Source organism: Wolffia australiana, chromosome 7 (genome assembly GCF_029677425.1).
Source record: "Wolffia australiana isolate 7733 chromosome 7, ASM2967742v1".
In the NCBI taxonomy this organism is placed as follows: domain Eukaryota; kingdom Viridiplantae; phylum Streptophyta; class Magnoliopsida; order Alismatales; family Araceae; genus Wolffia; species Wolffia australiana.
In genome coordinates this window covers 14,228,590-14,246,261 of record NC_135841.1, presented here as the reverse complement: position 1 = coordinate 14,246,261, position 17,672 = coordinate 14,228,590, and the positions used below count along the sequence as shown (strand labels likewise).

Below are 17,672 nucleotides of genomic sequence, written 5' to 3'. Positions count from 1 at the left end.
AAAATCTTATTTGGACTAGTTCTTGTATTCCTAGAGGGGAGGATTGAGGGGAGTGATGTCCAGATCAAGACACATGAAGAGAAAGTACCACTCGGTCGTTGGGCATATAACGACAAGGTTAGTGTGATCTTCGTCTTCTTCTAAATCACATCTTCGTCCTTTTTCATTGGTTATTATTACCGATAGCCAAGGTTTCTAGTATCATATCCGCCACCTCCACCTCAGTTGCTCATCAGCATGTATCTACCACCATCTTCGTCACACCAGGAATAGTAAAATTATCATCACTTTCCCCCTCTCAGTCACTCATCAGCACGTCTCCACCCATTATCTCCCTCACAAGCAATGATGTTATATCTTTCATTTGCTCCACTCAAATCACTTCCACATGCATCAATCATCAGATGGGGCTGCAGGCGTGCTTGTGAACATAGTTGTTTTGAATTTATTAGTATTTTCTACTATAAAATTCTATTTAAACTCCTAAAATTATTGTTAAAAATTCTGAATAACTTATGGTTTTAGAGAAATTGTTTCTAATCATTTTATAATTATTTTGCTATACTTTTCACTAGTTTGCTTTTATTAAATTAGATATAAATCTTGAAATAAATATAAAAAACAAAAATTTAACTTAAAGTTAAAATTCACTTATTCAGTACTTGCTCTATGTGGATTCAACCCTTACTTGCCCGATACTTGTACATAAAATTATAAATACTGTTGTATAAACCAGAAGAGTAAAATGACATTACAAACCCTAATTTATGGTTCATCGATGGGGAGGGCTTCTTCAGAAGTGGCCCAGTAGAGGGAGGGAGTGTTAATGGATGGCTCCATCTGCAGGCAACACTGTTGAGCTCGATCTTAGAATGGCAGAGTCACGGAATCTTGTTGTCGGTATATGGCACAAAGAGAGGGAGATAGGAGAGAGAGTAGGAGCTACATCAAGGGAAGATATAAATACCCCAAAATCTCTTGCCAAGATCCAAATTACAACAAAACACAATATATTTTCCAACTTGACGGTTGGTGACACTTACCAGATGATGTGATGGATGACAAGACATGATGGCGTGTGACTTGTCATAAAATGAGACCTATTTCCTTTCTAGACAGGGACATGTGACAGGATGGGAGACTGACTAACTACCCATCACAATTTGTCCCATCACGTCGCACCTCGTCCATCCCATCCCGGGCATGCTGAAACTCTAGAGCCTAAGAACCTGAAGGGGAAGCAAGAATATCTGAATATTTATGCCAAAAAAAAAAAGATTACCATTTAAACCTCAGACACAGTAATAAATTCAAAGTTAGGCATATCCATGCAAGATGCCAACACAAGTTTATCACACTTCCAACGACTCTCACGACGCAAGAAAGTAGTAACTGTGGCCACACTGAAAACAAATCGCCTAGTTTGACCCCCCCACACACACACAAACGGAGGTGCAACTGGTTACTGATCAACTTTGGCTCGCTCGCCGCTTGATCTTGGGGACGCTACGTAGAACGGGTCAGCGGTAAATCAAGGCCTGCTCTATCTAATCTTCCCCATCTAACTCGCAGTTTTCCCGGGTTTGCAGACGAAACACCTGTCCATAAGCGGCGGCGGAAGAACCCCGGCGTGGTTTGACAAGGCCTATCCCTCCTACCACGCAGCTTCTACAGACGGCGACATGGACTTTTGTTCTTCGACCACTTCAGATTCTACGGTCAAACCGCACAACCTTCATCTTCCGTTCCTCTTAAATACCCCTTCCCCCCACGATAATGCAACGCCCATCTTCTTATTCTTATTCTTATTATCCTTATTCTTCGTCCTCTTCTTCTCCTTGTTATTATTCTTCGTCTTCTTCTTATTATTCTTATTATTCTTCTTCTTGCTATCGTTACGGTGCAAGATGGGTTCGAGGAGAGTCTCCGCTTTGCTGTTCGTTGCCGGCGTCCTCACGGTACTTCTGGGCATGGCGGCGATGGCGGAGGCGGCGCGGCCAGCGCCGATACATGTCCATGCAGCGAGCCCCGTTACGTACACCGTCTACGAGAGTCTCCGGTCCAGCATGGAGAGCTTGTTCCAGAAGCTCCCCTCCGGACCCAGTCCCAGAGGCCCTGGACATTAGGCCATTAACGATTATAGCTCAGACCGCTAGACTGACGCTAATCTCTCGTGAATTACGGGAGTTGGACAGATTACATTCGTTGAAATTATTTATGTAAATGGTCACCTCTGTTTCAGCAACCACTGGATAAATTATTTGGAGTTTTTGCTCGTGAAAAATGTTCGAGTGCCCAAGATTCCTTTCACTGCACTGAGCTTGATATTGGAATTAAACACAAGATATTTTGATAATATGAGAAGATCACTGGCTCGTGAATATATGATTTATGGAGGTGAGGTTTCGAGCTGCTTCATTCCTTGAAACTGTTTATGCAAATGGCCGCCATTGTTTCAGCAGCCCCTATCTAAATTTTTTGGTTTTTTGCTCGAGAACATGTTCCAATGCACAAGATTCCTTTCAACGCGTTGAGCTTGTTATGGAATTAAAACCAATATATTTTGGATGTCAATAATACGAGCAGATCGCAGGCTAGTGAATATATGATTTATAGAGTGAGGTTACGAGCTGCTTCATTCCTTGAAACTATTTATGTAATGGCCGCCATTGTTTCGGCAACACCTAGCTAAATTTTTCGGAGATTTTGCTCGAGACCAAAGTTCAAATGCCCAAGATTCCGTGCACTGCAGTTAGCTTGTTACAGGGGTTAAAAACGAGATATTTCGACCTTATGATTAGATCGCAGGGTCATGAGTGTGACATTAATGGAGCTCAACGTTACAACATGCTTTCTTCATCGAAATTATCGATCTGAATGGCCGCCAAGATTCACTCATGGTGACTTGGGAGGCTCTTGCTCGAGAACAGTGTTGAAAACTGGCCCCAATACTAGTTTCACTGCGTTTAGCTTGTTACTAGGTTGAAAATTGTGATATTTCGTTTATAAGACAAAATTGCAGGTTCATGAATATAAGATTAATAGAGTTTTAGGCTTACAGCACGTTTAATTCATTGAAATTATTTAATGTAAATGGCCGCCATTTTTGGAGCAAGCCCAAGCTACAATTTTTGGATCTCTTCCTCGAGAACAGTGTTTCAATGGCCAAGACTTCTTTCACTGCATTTAGCTTGTTACTGTTGTAAAAACCGAGATTTTTTATAACTTAACTAGATTGCACGTTCATGAACATAAGATTTGTAGAGTTTAACATTACAGCAAGCTTCATTTACTGAAATAATCTTTAAATATCAGCCGACAGATTTTTGCTAGAGAAAAACGAACGAAGCTTGCTGTAACGTTAAACTCAACAAATCTTACGTTCATGAAACAGCGCTCGAAGCATGTTATCAAAAAATGGTTCCATGCCCAAGACTTCTTCATTGTATTCAGCTTGTTACTGGCGTTAAAATCAAGATAGATGGTTAAAATGACTTGATCTCAGGTTCATGAACATATTAAGATTAATAGAGTTTAAGGTTAGAACATGCTTCTCAGACTGACTTACTTCTCATGGTCATATCCAGCAGCCCTACCAGTTCTGCCGGGCACGATGGTCTGAGGCAGCGAGTTGTCATGACATGTGTCCAGCCCAGTGTATGAGCGAGCAGCTAAGTATTCTGCCGCAGACTGTGCTCTTCCCTTGAACAGAACAGAATCTGCGTCTTCCTTGCTCAAAGTCAAAGCCTTCTGCGTGAGCTCCGCCAAGGCAACGGCTTTGTTTTCGCTTGTATCCCCGTAATCTACACCACATCAAGTAAAATGAGATGATAAATAGCACTTAATTATCATGTTTTAACAGAAATTTACCTGTTTTCCCTGTATCTTCCACGTAGCCTCCCTGAAAGAAGGAAAACCGGGCTTCGTCTTCCTCTTCATTGCATTGAGGAAGTTTTGTCTCATTCAAATGCATCAGACTTCGGAAGTCGATATCGTACTCCCCCGTCCATTGACGTCCCCTAAGCATAATAAAATTAGACGGCTAACATTATAGAAACTGCACGTACATATTTACTTAGTCGGTAGAGAGTGAAAATTTAAATGACATGAGATATCCAGAAAAAATAAGTTAATTAAATGGTAAGGTCAACGGGTTGATCACCGATTCCAGGTGATCTTCCTCTTTCCAAAAAAAAGAATGGTAAAGTCAAGGTCACTAATGGAAACTGACAAGCCACATCCTCCCGCAAGGAATATATAATAAGTAAAAGTTTAAATTATTTATAAAAGTAAAGAAGAGCATAGAAAGATGTCGAGGAAAACAAAATTAAACACATATTTGATACAAGGAAAAACAGAAATTACAAAGTTTCTTCAACATATCAGTTTGAGACATTAACCCCACTTTCCACATCATGAGAAATCATATTTACAAAATAAGAAGGCTTGTTCGACCGAAGAGTCCAGGATTTTTCAGAAAAAAATCGGATGAGTCATCGCTTGTTTTTAAAGATGATTCCGATACCTTTGGAATGCCAGCATGGCCTCAAATGGGGTGATGACGGGGGACAGGAATTCTTTACTATCCAGGAGGGCAGTTTGTGCACAAGAAACGTAAACAAAGACATCGCACTGGCCAACAAAAAGAAGAGGAAAATCCTCAGCAGGTCTGATTATCATCAAAAAGATGAAAGGAAGTACGATGTTACCCATTACTTCAGGGAAATTAGCAAGTTTCACGGCGTTTGGTCTGCCCATCACGAGAATGTAAGTCTTTTTCCCAGCGCCTTCGATTAACGTTTTCATTTTCTCAACAATATGAAGATAACCAGCTGAGACAAAAAAATACAACTGTTTAATCTTAACGATAAAAAATAGACTAAGTTAATCTGATACGTCAGAAGTACTTTTTCAACTTGTGAGGTGCACCCAAAGAAGACTTCAACCAGAGAGAAAGATAGCAATTGAAGATAAAGGGTGATCACGTCAGCCTAAAGAAATTTCCTTTCCGAAATAAAATGAATATTTAACCCTTTGCGTTTCAATAGAAAATCAACATAAATAATGTACTTTAAAAATCACAAAATCAAACAGAGAATCTATATTATCCCTGAGATGGACCTGGAAATTCTCACCATAATCTGAGCAAAAAATAAAATTTATTTGATTTGATGTCTGAAAATATTTCAGAAAATGTTGGAACGGGTATTTTCTAGTTCATAAATTTTGATCTCTAATAACTTAGGCGGATCCAATTTTAGCACCACTTTTTTATACTACAACTTCTTTCAACAAATTAATAATTTTAGTCCATATTATTTCTAGAAAGTTTCAGAACAAATAAAAAGTGAAGAATTCATCAGAGATGATACAGAAAAAGAAGCAGGACAAATGAAAGAAAGATAGCAATAATATTTATTGAGCGTACCAATGCCCAAGGTCCCCACCAAAATACCGACGATGTTAGCATCTTTTGCCCTCTCCACGAGATAGTATCTACGCGAACCAGACAAGTAGTCTAAGCGTGTGAAGTTCAGGAAATGCAAAATTAATAATTTGTTAAGGAAAATACCTTCTGTTTAGGACCTTTCCATGAAGATTTCCCTCTCTGACTAGGCAATTTTCCTCGGGATCATATCTGGCTGAAGGGAAAACCTTAAAAATAAAAAAAACTTGCAGCACTACCGCCTAAAACCCATGACGTGAATAGTAAACACTAATATCCTTCCAAGTTATATTCTAATTTTGTGATTGTCAACCCAGCTGGATTACAGGTCTCGTCCTTCACCACCACAACTATTGATCTCCGGAAAAAAACTCAATGATCTTTTTGAGAAAAGTGCTCACTGTTTGGATACTGCAAGTACTCAAGACCCGATAACTCATGCCCGAAATACATAATGTTCTATAAGGATAAAAATAAAAAAAAAGGGAGAAAAACCCAATATGGGCTTTTTTGAAGATGCCACAGTTGACAGTGATGCACGTATCTGAGTCAGGGTTTGCAGTTAATGATGATTCAGTCCCCAATAAGAGGCAATGAATACTATTCATTGTCCTCGTCATTGTCCGCAGCCAGGGTCACTAGGATGCAATTGTCATCTTCATCCAAGCCACAGTCAAAAAACAAGGACGATTACGAATTCTAATCATCCATCGCGCTCTGAGAATAAGAAAGTGTCTACTGAATGATGATAAGTTGTCATCACCACTTATCATCAATTTGTGGCGGAAGGATGATGGCAACTCATCATCGTCACCCTTGTGAAAACGAATGCTGTGAACAATGTGGAGCCATCATTGTCGTCTCATCCTCATCTGAAGTGACAGCTAGCCCAGATTCAAGAGTGTATAAATGCAGGGATAAATGATTCAGAGTTTCGAAAATCAGAACTGGCAGCTGCAGCTGCCTCTCATAGATGAACGTTTACACACTATCACAAAGCAAGACATGGTCAACATCAAACTAACCTGCTTCACAACCATTGAACATGAGCATTGCGTTTGTAAATGCTGAACTCTCAGAACCTATCCATACGAGCAAATATTGTTCCATTGTGCGGTCTGCTGGTAAACTCCACGTCAATCCTCCAAGGCAATAAGATTTCTCCCGACCATTGGATTCAACGGTATTAGATATATCTCTTGAATGGGTGTCAGGAGGATCCACGTTGAAACATGATATATCTGCAAAAATTGGCTCTGGGATAGTGACACAACAGTCTGACAGCTTATTTGCCACTTCTTTTTCAATCGACTCTAGAACATACGCAAACTCAAGACCATAAAGAACCTGAATTTGAAGAGGAGAGAGATAACATTAAGTCGGGGAGTGAACAGAATATAAAAACAAGGTCACAAGATAAGACCAGAAATAAGCCAAGCGACAAAACGTTACTGATTAATTCCCTTCATAATCGAGATTAGTGGCTTGACACAAAATGAATTCGAATATCCAACATATCAAAAATAAAAGAAAAAATTACCCTAAAGTCCACTGAGTACTTTCTGTTGAAATACTACTATGTAATGGGCCCATTACAGTTATACTGTCTAATGGGCCCTTATTCTGACCCATTAGACATGACTTCTCCCTCTCCTCTATAAGAAGCTGTATCAAACCCTAAAGGGAAAATTAAGGGGATTTATTTTATATTTTCTGTTTCTTCTTTCTCTCTCCTATCTCTCTCTCTCTCTCTCCCCCTCCGACGATCGGGATTCTTCATGGTATCAGAGCTCTGATCCGCCGGCCAGTCGCGCACCATTCATCGCCGCCGATCGTTCATCACTTGTTGGTGATTCTCCGTCCTCAGATTCACGATTCAGTGTCGCTTCCCTCCTGCTAAGCAAAACCCCTCCGTGCGTCGCTTTGAGATTTGTCTTCAGCGTGCTGTGGCATTCTCGTCGTCTTCGGCATGCAGTAGCATTCTCGTCGACTTCTTGTTCTGTGGCATTCTCGTCGACTACTACCTTCTGAAATATGACGTCGGTACTTCAAGTACGTCCTCAGCTATTTCTCCGGTGACTCCTCCTGTTCCATCCAATCTTGACCTCAGCAGTTGGATTTCTCCGCTGCATCGTATCCCACCAGAATTTCGTTTCAATGGCTTCAACCTCCTCCAGTGGTGCCATTGAAAGGGAAGCTCCTGAAATACCTGCTGGAAGAGGCACCACCGTTGACTGCGCCAGGATATGATCATTGGTTGGATGTAGAAGCCGTTATCATTCAGGATATGATCATTCAGGTGGCATTGAAAGGGAAGCTCCTGAAATACCTGCTGGAAGAGGCACCACCGTTGACTGCGCCAGGATATGATCATTGGTTGGATGTAGAAGCCGTTATCCACAAGTGGTTTCTTGATAGTACTGGTCCTTCTATTGCTCCAGATTCCTGCCGGATAGGGAACTAACGAGGACCTACTTGGGAAAGAGAAAGAAAAAGAGACTCTCTCAAACCACTCACGGGCCGAGCTCCTTGGGCCCAACACAACAAAGTTAAAAAAGGAAGTATCGGGCGCGGGAGAGGAGCACGTACGGAAGCCGATCAGTCTTTGAGGAGGGCGAAGGGGAGATCCTCTCCTTACCCTAGCCGCCAGGCCGATTCGGCCACCCCGTATCAATCTCTTCATCCGTTCTTGTTCTCTTCTCTGGGATCTTTGTCGTTGTTTTTTTCCCTTTGTCTTGCTACTTTGACTCTTCTATCTAAGACGAGTTTCTCGTTGGACTTATCTGAGTATCTTGTTACGTGGATTTTGTGACTCGGCACTGGTCCTACCCTGGAGTCGTAACAATGCCTCTTGCATCTGCAAAAGATATATGGGAGACATCCCAAGAGGCTCATTCAAAGAAAAACAATCTTGCTATTATCTATGACCTGGTTAGTCGATCAACTAACTTGGTTCAGGGCCTCGAAGTGTCCTTGAGTATAACCCTGAACTCACTGCATTATGGGCCGAACTGGATCATTACATCCCACCTGATCCAAAGTCTGTTAATCGCAGTTATGTGCTCCAACTAACTTCGATTATTCAAATTTCTCATGGGTCTTAACCCCGAGTATGAGCCCCTTCGCAGTCAACTTATTCATCGGGAGAACGTACCTACTTGTAAGGAGGCTCATAACAGTATTCAGACCGAGGAGTCACGTCTCCACATTCTTCACTCTGATCCTATTTCTGCTATGGCCACTTATCACATGGGTACCCCCCGATCAGCTGCTAGTCTTCAAGGGCTACCACTTTTATCTTCTTCTCTCGTTATGAAACCAGCGTCGTCCTCTCAAGGATCCAAGGGTGACCCTTCTCTCTTCTGCAATTACTGCAAGAAGCGGGGTCACAGTAAAGAAATGTGCTACAAACTACAACGCAAGACACATCAAAGCCATCTTGTTACCTCTCAATCCAGCCTATTTCTTCCAAGTGGGGCTCCACTAATGGCACCACTGCCTGTCCCCTCCGTTCCAGCTCCACCACCACCAACCTTGTCTCCTAGGGGTGATCTTTGGCAAGATGAAATTGCCCAACTCCGTCGTCTTATTCAGACAACCGTTGTTGGCTCCACGTCCTTGGCCAACAGTGGTATGTCTTCTCCTCTTCCATCATTGTCTTCATCATCATCAGGGATTATCGATTCTGGAGCTACAGCTCACATGACACCGGAGGCCCATTCTTTTTCTACCTATTCCCCTTCGCCCAGCAGTCATAAGGTTTCGCACCGCGTCAGGTGATCTTCTGTTGGAACCCTCGAACCCCAAGAACTTAAATCAACTCTCAAGTAAGTTCTCAACAGAAACAAACAGAGGTCTGGTACAGAAAGGAAGAAGAAACAGCAGGAGGGAAGAGCGGTGGCGAGATGTCCGCTGAGGTACGCGGCTCCCTGGATCCGTCAGGAGGCTCGGCAGCTCGGTGAGGTATCGCGCTGGAAGAGACCAGTGAGAAGGTTAGGGCAAGAGGAGAGGCGAGGAGGGAGGGGGAGGTTAGGGCAAGCGGAGAGGAAGGAGGAGAGAGAGAGAGCTTACAGTTAGGCTTCCTCTCCCAGCTTCTCTGGCTCTTCTTGCTTATGACTCGCGGTACTCCCGTGAGTCATACGCCTGAGGGACGGGGCCCGAGACGGCCCCCCTGTGGAGACGAAACGGCCCCCCGGGCCTTCCGTCTTCCGTCGACCATAGACCCTGAGAGGGGTCTTAACATCTTCTCACCATTGCCAGTGTGGGCTGTGCCTTCACTTGTCTTCCCTTCTTACTCTCACTAATGTCCTCCATGTCCCGCACCTCACTGTTCATCTTCTATCTCTTCGTCATCTTGTCATGGATCTGGGGCAGGATCTTCTCTTCACCCCTAATAAGTGTCTTTATTATGATAAGGTGACGAGGCAGATGATTTCACTTGCTGAGGAGCATGGGGGTCTCTACATTCTTCGTCGATCTTCTTCCACTCCTGTTGCAGCCTCCGCACTCTCCTTGGTGTCACACAACCAACTTTGGCTTCTTCATCGCCGCTTGGGACATCCTTCCTTCTCTGACCTTAAAATCTTGTTTCCTCATCTTTTTCATGGACGTCCAGAGGAAAACTTTGTATGTGACTCTTGTCGTTTATCTAAACATAAGCGTGCTACCTATCCCTCCTCTGATTTATCTTCCCGCTCCTCTGTTCCCTTCTCTCTCATCCATAGTGATATCTGGGGACCTGCTCTGGTCACCAGTCTCTCAATTGCACTTTTATTGATGACTGTACCCGCGTTACATGGGCCTTTCTCCTTAAGCATAAGTCCAACCTTCCTCATGTCCTCATCTCTTTTCATGCCCTCATTCACACTCAATTTAGGACATCTTTTCAATGCACATGATTATCTCAATTCCCCCATTTCCTCCTTTGATTCCCACGGCATTGTTCATGAAACCTCTTGTGCCTACCCGCCCCAACAGAATGGTCTGGCTGAACGGAAATTCCGTCATATCTTTGATACAGCCCGAAGTCTTCTTCTTCACATGAACATGCCAAGACACTTCTGGAGTGAAGCTGCTCTTACTGCCATTCACTTGATTAATCGTCTTTCTTCCTTCTCGAGTTCTTTCTAAATGTACCCCTTTGGCATCCCTTCAGCATTTCTTTCCTTCTGTTAAATTACACACCCGCCTTAAATCTCGTGTCTTTGGCTGCATCTGTTATGTCACTCTTCACCCTCCTCATCGTGATAAACTTGACACCAAAGCCTTCAGCTGTGTCTTCGTGGGGTATTCATCCCGTCAAACAGTATACAAGTGCTACCATCCGTCTACTCATCGGTTTTATGTGAGTAAGGATGTTACGTTTGATGAGTCTACTCCCTTCTATTCAACTCTTCCTGTCTCTTCTCCTCTCCTCGACCCTTTGGACATGTCTCTTGACTTCCTTGTTCCGCTGTCCCCTTCTGTTTGTGTCTCTACTCCGTCTATGCCACTGGGCCCTCCTCTATCTCCTCTGCACTCTTCGTCAGATTCTCCTCTTCCTGCTCCGGATCCTTCCCTTCCTTCTTCCCTCTCCTCTCGATGGTTTACTGGTCCCACTTACGTTCGATGCCCTCGTCCTCCATCTATTGCACCAATTTCCCGTGAACCGGACCCCTCTTCTCATCCCGAACAACTTCCTTCCCCATCTCCCTCTCCTTTCCCATAAGCCAATTACCTCTCATATCATCGTCTTTCCCCTACTTATCATGCCTTCCTCACTAGTCTTGATTCCATTGCTCTCCCAAAAAGCATCGCCGCTTCTCTTCCTCATCCCAAGTGGCGCCAGGCCATGGAAGATAAACTTTCTGCTCTGGCTAAAAACCACACTTGGGACCTTGTTCCCTTACCGTCTGGTAAACGTGTGGTTGGTTGTCGATGGGTGTATACCATCAAATACAAATCAGATGGCTCTCTCGAATGTTGTGAAGCTCGCCTGGTCGCCAATGGTTACACCCAGCAATATGGTGTTGATTATCAAGACACATTTGCTCCTGTTGCTAAGATGAAGACTGTTTGTCTTCTCATCAGTCTTGCGGCTCATCATGGCTGGTCTTTGGCCCAATTTGATGTCAAGAATGCATTTCTTCACGGTGATCTCCAGGAGGAGATTTATACGCCCTCGCCTCCAGGCTATTCTGCACCATCATCGGCCACTTCACTGGTCTGTCGGCTGAAGAAGGCTCTCCAGAAGCCGTCTCCTTGTGCTTGACTTGGTTGCTTTACTCACTTCATGAAACGTCTTGGTTATTCTCAGTGTAATGGCGACCACACCTTGTTTAATCGCCATTCCTCGTCAAGGGGAGTGACTCTTCTTCTGGTTTACGTTGATGATATATTATCACAGGGACTGCTTCCCCTTGTCTCGTTGAACTGACTGATCAACTTGCTTGAGAATTTGACGTCAAAACTCTTGGACCACTGCGCTACTTTCTTTGCATTGATGTTGCCTTTTCCACTACAGGTATCTTCCTTTGTCAGGGAAAATATATTATTGATCTTCTTCAAGAACTTGGGAAAGGCGATGCACAACCTCTTCCTACTCCCACTGAAGCCAACCATCGTCTCTCCCTTGCCGAACATGACGATCCAATTGACCAAGGCCCGTACCAGCGCCTTTGTTGGCAAACTCATCTACCTCACTCATACACCTCCAGACATTGCTGATGCTGTCAGCATTTTGGGTCAGTGTATGCATTCTCCTCGCCTATGTCATATGCGAGCCGCTGACCGTGTACTTCGTTATCTCAAGGGTACTATTGGTCTTGGGTTAGTCTTCAAAAGACAGAGTGGACTCCATTTGGACATCTACACCGATTCTAATTATGAGGGCTCCCCGACTAATCGTCGGTCGACCACAGGTACTGTTCCTTTCTTGGTGGTAATCTCATCACCTGGCGCAGCAAAAAACAAGACGTCGTATCTCGCTCAAGTGCTGAGGCCGAATTTTGGGCCCTTGCTCAAGGTATCTGTGAAGACTGTGGCTTCACAACCTACTTACTGAGCTCTAACTGATCAGTCAGCCTGTTCATCTCTTTTGCGACAAAAAGTCAGCTATTAGTATTGTTCATGATCCCGTACAACACAATCGTACTAAACATGTGGAGCTCGATCGCCATTTCAATAAAGAAAAGCTGGACCACGACAACTTCTTCACTATTTATGTTCCCTCCGTCCAACAACGGGCTGATATCTTCACCTAAGGCTTACCCAGGGTTCGCTTTCAAGAATTGTGTGGCAAGCTGGGTCTGGACAACATCCATTCTCCAGTTTGAGGGGGAGTGTTGAAATATTACTATGTAATGGGCCCATTACAGTTAGACTGTCTTGACATCCATGGACATTTGTGTCTCCAACAGACTGGTGGAAACCCTAAAACGAGAATAGGCTTCTTCTTTAACAACAGAAAACCCTATCTTGTTCACTATTCAAGCCTGGTTTAAATACCAGGTTAAAAGATACACGTATTGGGCCGATAGTGAGGCCCATTAGTCTAAAAACGAAAATTACAAAAAATAGAAAGTAAACATTAAAAATAAATAGGGCAGTCCAGCTGACATGTCTAATGGGCCCTTATTCTGACCTATTAGACATGACTTCTCCCTCTCCTCTATTAGTAGCTGTATCAAACCCTAACAGAAAATTAAGGGGATTTATTTTACATTTTCTGTTTCTTCTTTCTCTCTCCCCCCGATGATCGGGATTCTTCACTTTCCATGATCAAGAGCATACGATACGTCATCAGACGCATTAAGAATGGTTAATAAAGAGAAAAGAAGAGATCGGCATCATCGTTTCTGAGGAACTTATTACTTTCCATCATCGTTTTGAGACAGTTTAAAAAGAGAAAAAAGAGATCGGCATCATAAACTGAGATTAAGGAGAGAGAGAGATATTGTGGAAAGGAACATTCATACCAGGATAGGCTTCTCAGATGTGGTTAAGAATCTGAATAAAGACTCTGCGCAAACATCGACATCAATGGGCATTTTACGAAAAACAAATAAAGCTGGCAAAGTTGACGTCCTGTAGCATAAAAAGGAGAACACAAAATGAGTCTCTGGGATCAACACTCAGAAAAGGGATCATTTCGGCAACCCATTAGTCATGAGTAAACAAATCATGAAAAAAATAATTAATGCTAACAGAAAATTTTCTGTAGATTTTCTCTGAAGATATTAAGAGGAGGTGATTTTCTGTAGATTTTGAATTGTTCAAAGAAAATTTTGACCATGTTGCACACCGTCCTGTATTAAGTAGTGTATAATACGTCATATTGCTTACGTGGGATTAAGGAGTTCGTTTGCAAGACAAAATGCAAGATTGAAATTTTCAGCCCATGGCTCAAGACATTTTAAAAATAAAGTTTGTGAGGAAGAATTACATAATAATATTTTTTTGAAAAAAAAAAATCTTAGCTATAACACTGCGCAGATGACCCAGGGTCTTAAATTTCTCAGTATTAAACACAGCAGAATACCAACTCTATAGAATGATTAAGAACTCTACTAAACATAAAAAACCACGTGTACCACCCAAACGCCTTCAAATTGTTGTTTCCCTTTCTCTCCGTTAAGACTATTAGAAGAAGCTTCGATAAAAGACGCAAACCGAACTCAAAACATGAAAACCAGACTTCCATTCGACCAAGAACCATTATCTCATCCACCGCTAACTCTTGTCTTATGAACACCATTCCCCATTTTCTCCATCCGGCTTAACTAAAAATTGGCAATAGTTCTCTTTTTCTTGTAGAGAAAAAAAAATTGGCAATAGTAATCCGAGATAACTAATAACAATCCGAGAGCTGGGCTCAACTAGTAGCGAGAAACGATGCGAATTAAGAAAAGGCATTCGAACAGACTTGAGAGGCTTACGGACTACAACAGGCGTGGCCGTAGTGCACGACACAATCCGCATCTACATGAGAGGCCGCCACCTCGTCGACGCAACAGCTTCCATACGCCGTGTCGGCCATCACGTAGAAAGCAACTTCCTTTTCGAACTCCGTCCGAAGGGCCTTCGCAACCCTCGTCGCATCAGCCAAGAACTCATCTGGGAACTGAAGAAACAACCTCAATTCAATCAATAAGACATCGGCGGCAAATAATTCAAACTTCAAAACGCAGAAAATGATTCCAAACGGACCTGCAAAGCGACGCGCTTGTAGCCTCGGCTTCGGATGAACTCGGCCGTCCGGTCAATCTCGTAGCACGCCGCAAAATCCATTGATCGAGAACGGGGAAGAAGATCTCTACGTGTAGAACGAAAAACGGCGACGGGCCGCAGTATAGGGGATGAAACTTAATATTTTTAAAGCCTAAGCAAATAGTTCAAGAAAAAGATTAAGTATTTATGTCAGGCTTTTGAGGAAGTCGTATTGGAAATAACACCAAAATAAGAAATAAAATATTAAGCATACATTTTAAAGTCTTCATCTATCAATCATGATGTGAGTCATTGTTGATATTTTCATGGATTTATCATATCACATCACATTTTTGTTATCTAAGGATGGGTTGGTGCGGCCTACTAGCTTATGGCACATTCCAAGTGTTGTAAACAATATAATGCAAGTAGTGTCCTCGTGTAATGTTGATAATAAAGTTCAAGGATATGCACAAAGATTACCAAATTATAATGAGATTAAATTACATAAAATGATCATTTATAAACTGTATCATAGACATTCCTATTTATAGATGATTAACTCAGTTTTTGGAGTAATAATTATCATTGAACTTTGTCTTAATAAAAAAATCATAAGAGCTGGACTCATAAAATAATATGGTTAGCTAGTGATAAGCAAGAGTTGTCTCCACATGGAATGGTTATTAGGGATTGAGTGCCTTTTTAAATGGTATTTAGGGGATGAGATATCTTATAAAATAAAAAATATGGTGAGATTATAAAGATGATGACTCACTATCGATATATGGAATGGAATAAGTGGGTATGTAGAATGATAACTATGGGTAAATTAGATATGGATGGGTAGATGTGGAAAAATTAAAGTGAATGGATGTATGATGAGAATAAGATCAAGATTATGACTCAAGAAATTAATAAAATAAAAATCTCAAATATATTATGACTCCAGAAATTAATAACATAAAAATCTCAAATATATTATGACTCAAGAAATTAATTTTTTAACAGATGAGATATCCAAAAATTCCAAAAAATACCCCAATATCAAGAAAATTCAGAATATGATTCTATAAATATTCAATCTTTGTGAGCTACATATCTCACATATAATCATTTTGGTGCAACTAAAATTGGAAATTTATGATATTAATGTAATAATTAGTGTGTTATCAGTACATTATTTGTAAATGAAATATAAATATCTATATAGAGAAGCATTCATTATTCCTGTCATTTGATGGCAATGGTCAATCTCGTAACTATTATGTGGACTCTAAGGAACATGGATACTCTTAAGGGAAATAATTAACTGAAATCATCCATATGAATATCTAGATGATACATACATAAAATAGTTGATTCATGATGTACATGTGTAAGTTTTTCTTAGTCTTCATGCACCATGGACTTCTTAGGGATGGACATTTATGTTTTGACTACGACAGTTACTGCTTAGACATGACAAAAATTACGAAGGTGATTGTGTGGTCAATATAGGATCATCCATACTCAGTATGAGAGGCGATAGGCTCATGTGATGAAGGCTTCATCCACTGTATTGGAGATATCATAAAATGAGTTTTCTGTGATTTCTCAATGCATAGATGACCAATTAGGGTTTGATAGCAAACCATAACCTAAGATTGTGTCATTCATCATGAATTAATACACACATAGTAATTATTGATAGACAGGTTCCATGAAAGGTTTGATTAAAGTTTGTGTAGCTTATAAGCTAATCTCCAAATTATTTATGATCAAATCTATATATTATATAGATCTAACCAATCGAGATATCCATTATGGAGTTATTTGCATACTGTGATCATGAACATCCACAAATATAGTATGTGAGTTTTGTGAAAAAATATTTTTTATAAAATAATATTAATAGGTGAGAAGAACCCATGCAATCTTCTCTCTATATGTCAACCCTCTTTGCTCCTATCCCTGGGTACCCTCCCTTCACATGGTGACTAAAAGTATTGAGAAGATAGATTGTGGCATAAAGTCTTATTTTTGTTTTTTCTGCATGAAATCAAGTTGGATATAGATTGCGGCATAATCCAACACATACTTTGTAGCATACTCAACTTTTGTAGGCTTTATAAACATTGTGGATTTATCATTTTAAATGAAAAATTATGAGCCAAATTTTTTTCATGAAGTTTTGAGATTACAAATAAGAAAAATAAATAGTTCCAATTTATTTGAAAAATCCTTAACTCATGACCATTAAAGGTCAAATGGTTTACCAAAGCAAAATAACATTAATCTTTATCATTATATGATGATTATAATTCACCTTAATTTTTTTTAAATATGAGAAATATCTTCTCAGTAATTTAAATTTTTAAATATGAGAAAAATGGGGACAAGTATATTCAGATTTATATTTTGAACGTATAGAAAATTATTTTCTATTTGAAATATCAAATTTTTATTTTTAGGAATCATGGGATATTATTTATATTTATTTGTAGTTACATCTTTTAAATATTTCAGAAGATAAGGAAATTTTTAAATATGATTCTTCTTCTTTTAAAAGTAGTTTATTCCACTTGAGAAGTGCAACGCCTAGAGCACTCCTTCCTCCATCAATATGTTGGCTTGTATGTCTTTGATGGACTACTTGAAATCTAATTCCGTAAAGAAGAACAAGTAAATACATGCATAAATGATATAATAGACAATGGTTAATCATATCATGTTGGGTGGAACTTATTCTACTTTCACTCTACTCCCTAGAAGAGTTTCTTCAAGCCGTTCATGTTTTCAGCCTCTAGATGTATCCATGTACTTGATGCAACATTGAATATCCTCTTAAACGTCTTCAAATATCCTTTAAGATATTGTAAGAATCATCACTATTAAGTCACACAAGTTGAAGTAGTGTTTTGAGAAGAGGAGAAGACAATTAGGTGCCCAAATCTGGCTATCAAGGGCATCTAAAAGTAATTCCCTCTTTATTTATACTTAAAGGCCCTTAAAATTTAAGCGTATCAACCAAACCATAGATCTTGTTTGAGTGACCCTC

At 40.8% G+C, this 17,672-nt stretch overlaps 1 protein-coding gene across 1 annotated transcript; it reads right to left on the bottom strand.

Moving 5' to 3' along the window:
* Positions 1 to 3,480: 3,480 nt before the first annotated feature.
* LOC144705825 (diphthamide synthesis DPH2 family protein) lies at positions 3,481 to 14,793 on the bottom strand. The gene is made up of 10 exons (XM_078578651.1): positions 14,633 to 14,793; positions 14,362 to 14,546; positions 13,402 to 13,510; positions 6,472 to 6,793; positions 5,573 to 5,642; positions 5,429 to 5,496; positions 4,717 to 4,832; positions 4,526 to 4,632; positions 3,871 to 4,019; positions 3,481 to 3,803 (listed from the first exon to the last, which is right to left on the bottom strand). Exons 1-10 carry the CDS (start codon positions 14,711 to 14,713, stop codon positions 3,565 to 3,567), a joined length of 1,446 nt encoding a protein of 481 aa, XP_078434777.1. The 5' UTR covers positions 14,714 to 14,793; the 3' UTR covers positions 3,481 to 3,564.
* Positions 14,794 to 17,672: the final 2,879 nt, after the last annotated feature.